This window comes from Schistosoma mansoni, chromosome 1, assembly GCF_000237925.1.
Source record: "Schistosoma mansoni strain Puerto Rico chromosome 1, complete genome".
In the NCBI taxonomy this organism is placed as follows: domain Eukaryota; kingdom Metazoa; phylum Platyhelminthes; class Trematoda; order Strigeidida; family Schistosomatidae; genus Schistosoma; species Schistosoma mansoni.
Window position 1 is genome coordinate 55968813 of NC_031495.1, and position 3865 is coordinate 55972677.

At 31.2% G+C, this 3865-nt stretch overlaps 1 protein-coding gene across 1 annotated transcript; it reads left to right on the forward strand.

Annotated features, from left to right (window-relative positions):
• Positions 1-224: 224 nt before the first annotated feature.
• On the forward strand, positions 225-3542 carry Smp_072470 (neurogenic differentiation factor; the record flags this gene model as incomplete). The annotated part of the gene is made up of 2 exons (XM_018794930.1): positions 225-1434; positions 3466-3542. 2 exons carry the CDS (start codon positions 225-227, stop codon positions 3540-3542), a joined length of 1287 nt encoding a protein of 428 aa, XP_018649294.1.
• Positions 3543-3865: the final 323 nt, after the last annotated feature.

Here is a 3865-nt window from a genome sequence, read left to right on the forward strand (position 1 = left end):
ATGAAATTTATTATGACCTAATAAAATTGAATGCATTATTTTTATTTCCCTTAAGCAGTTATTCCTAATATTATAGATAGCTTTTATATTTTATTTTTTCAAGATCACTGCAGTAAAAAAAAGTGATGAATTCGCATAACTGGTCTGGTTTTGACCAAACCGTTGTGTTTACTGAGCATTCAAAAGATTCCTTATTCAACGTTACAAATGATAACTTAAACCCAATGGCTATTTTTCAAAATAACCATGGGATTCATACAGATTCATTTCATTCAAACTCAGAAAACTTTATGAATGAAGAACTAAAGCAACAGGATCATTCATTTACTTCAACTAAGAATGCTCAACGTGGTTATGTAACGAAAAAGCATCAGAAATGCGCTACATCTGACAGTGTTAGTTCTCAATGTTTTATTGAACCCTCATTAGTTGTCCCAACTGGTATAAGACGTCGTGGTCCTAAAAAGAAGCCAGACTCACAAGAACGTGTTGTTAGAATGAAAATGAGACGAGCTCGGGCTAATGCACGTGAACGTAGCCGAATGCATGGATTAAATTCAGCATTGGATGCCTTAAGACAACACATACCATCTGCTTTAATCGGTGGATATATTTCCTTTGATCTTGATAAAAAAGATGACACAACTATCTGTACTACTCATAACGATCAAAGACAAAATGAAAGTAATAAATTATTCTCGAAAAATCATCGAACCAACAGCCCAATAAATCAAATAAACAGCAATAATAATGTTAATAATTTTCATCAATTTGGTCAAAAATTAAGTAAAATTGAAACGCTTCGTTTAGCTTGTAATTACATTGGTCTATTAGCTTCAATACTGAATGATATACACTTTGAATCGATAACAGATATTATAAAATATTTATGTCATGGTTTATCACAGATAACAACCAATCAAATCGCAGCTGCTTTGCAAAGTGATCCTTCTAGGTTAATGAAGCATCAAGTATCCGGTAGCAATGAGAATAATTTATTATGTAACAATTCTTACAAATCATCATCCGCTTCATCATCACCAACTGATGATGATGTTAGTTATACAGAAAAAATCCAACAAAACGTTATAAGGTCAAGTTTATTACGAAATAAATTGAGCGATGAACGGATAGTAAACCATTTAGATTATCAGTCAAATAATGTTTCACTGACCATACCAACTAATCAGTCTACATCAATTTCAAATTTCAATCAGTCTATGGGAAATTGTTCATCGAATTGTACAGAATTATTAAAATCTCAAAATTATTTATTAAATAATAAATTGTATGAGTTTGAAAATGTATATAAATATGAACAATATGAAATGAATGAATGCGACTTAACATTTCCTTATTTTCCAACTAATTATGATGATGAAAACATTGGTAACAGTCAGCCAAATGAATCAATTAACCATGAAAATTGGATTAGTAAGACAAAATTACAACTACATAGTAATGAGGAAATAAACTTTATTAATCCTTTAGAAACTGACAATTCAATTAATATTTCAGTTGACTCAGAGGAACCAATTTTAAATTTAGATTTTGACTTAAAATCTTGTTCGTATTATTATCATCATCATTTGAATGGTCACTATTATGATTCATATTGAGTAATGAATATTACTACTTATTATACTACTGATAATTATGAGAAAGTTAATAAAGTAACATCGAATTTGACAAATATTAGTGATGTTACTAATGATGAAATTGAAGTAATCACAAATAACACATTATGACCAATAATGATAAACAGTATATTTCAATCATATAATGATTAATTTAAACAACTATTTCATTTTGTTTCTCCAATTAAAGAAGACCGATATTAACATGAATAATCGCTTTCATTCTTTGTAATTGCTTCTTCTAATTTTATCACCAAGTTATTTCTTTATACTACTACTAATTTATGATTATTAATAATGAATCAATCTGTTATTATAACATAACATTTACTTATATCATGTTATCAAATAATATATCATTTTAAGCAAAGATGGATAGTGGCTAGCAGTGGAATCCAGCACGTGCGTTTCGTCCTATCTGGGACTCGTCAGCTCGATGAACCTGCATCTCAGAGTTGATGTTCACTCTGGGACTCGAACCCAACCAACAAACAATACCAGGTGTATTTAAACTTCACCCCATTGCACAAGCAAGTGGCTATCAGGACTTAGTAGCTGAGTGGATAACTCGATGGCGTTTGAAGCGAAAGGTACTGGGTTCGAGTCTCGCGAGGCGAGATCGTGGATGAGCACTGCTGAGGAGTCTTACAATAGGACGAAACGGAAATCCAGAGCTTCCAGGTTTTTCATGGTGGTCTAGCTTCAATTGACTCATGATTTCAACTATAAAATTACTAAAATCTCCACAAAACCTTCCTTCTGATAATAAATATTTAACTGATTAGTATTTGAAGATAGATTAAGTCGATTCTTTCTCAGTTGACCAGTAAAGTGAATTATTCACTGAAAAAAATGTTGTTATAACTTTCATCTGTTGAAACAGGTCTCACTACTGGTATGTTAGAAATATTCATCTAGACTTGAGTTTATTTGTTCGCAAAAGGATGATTTACTCTATTTGGGATATTGCAATTTGAATAAATAAATTAAAAACTGTTTGTATATTGTAAAAATTTGTATTTTTCGAATAGTTAAGTTATTCTTAAACTTTTGCTTATGAGATCATTGTTGCAGAGACCCAGAAAATTCCTCGACAAAAAGCCCAAATGGGCCATGGAAACCTTGGAAAACATTTTGTACAATCAGCATTGAATAAAAGTTTCTCAGAAACATCTAGAAAGTGAAAAATCACATGTCATATTGCTGATAGGGTGAGTGCCTGTCCGCCTAATATGTTTAGTCGGGTTTCAGAACTTTCCGTAATCCCAATGTCGTTTGAAATGTTACAAATACCCTCAGTTTTTTTAACACTAACTTTGGAGTAAAGCGTTCTTTCCATACTACACGCCTTTTATCTCTTGTTCAAGTTGTCGTGTAGAGTCAGCCTGGGGTTATTAGAAGAGCTCATGAAACCAATTCAAGCGTTCAGTCAGAAGATTTATCAATAACAACCTGTAGTTTTGAATCAGGTATATCTAACATAAACCTTGTTAATACAAAGCTAGATAAGTGAATGGTTACTAGGTTGTTTGTTTAGTGCGAATACGGATTTTATAGGTCATAAATAATTTCTAAACTTCTCAATTAGCATTTACTATTTTGTAGATATTTGTAAAAGGTGGGTTTGAATCGACTGTAATAAATGTTCTCCAACTTTGTTTTTTCAGTAATCAGTATATCATAATTCCGGACAAATTTAAAACTGCTTCTTAAATTTTACTATCTTCACATAAGAAGTCTTCAGGGAGGTAATTAAGGTATAAACTTTTCCTTATAAGGAGCAAATATTTAAATCAATGTGATCATTGTCTACTTTCTTCACTTGTAGAAAACATCATAATAATTAATAGCATAGATCTTGGAATGTGCAGCTTCCCAAAATACAAGACTGTTGAGAAAAGTTAATTCGTATGTATAATTACTAGTCTATTAAAAAAACCTTTTTTGTTACTAACCCCATATTATTTTCTCTGAATAGAACTCGGAAAATGATTTCACTAGCCTGTTTGAATTCCAGAGCAACCAAAGATTGTCTTGAAGTGCACAGTACGTACCAGGAAGTAGAATAAATGGAGAACAAATCTATAGACTAGTGTATCAAATGACATTTCACTTTTCAAAAAATTATCCATCAACAAACAAAGCGCAAAAATAGAAGACGTTTAAAGAAATGTTTTACAAATCCCGTCTATTATATCGGTTAATGGTAATTGATATATGTATAAATT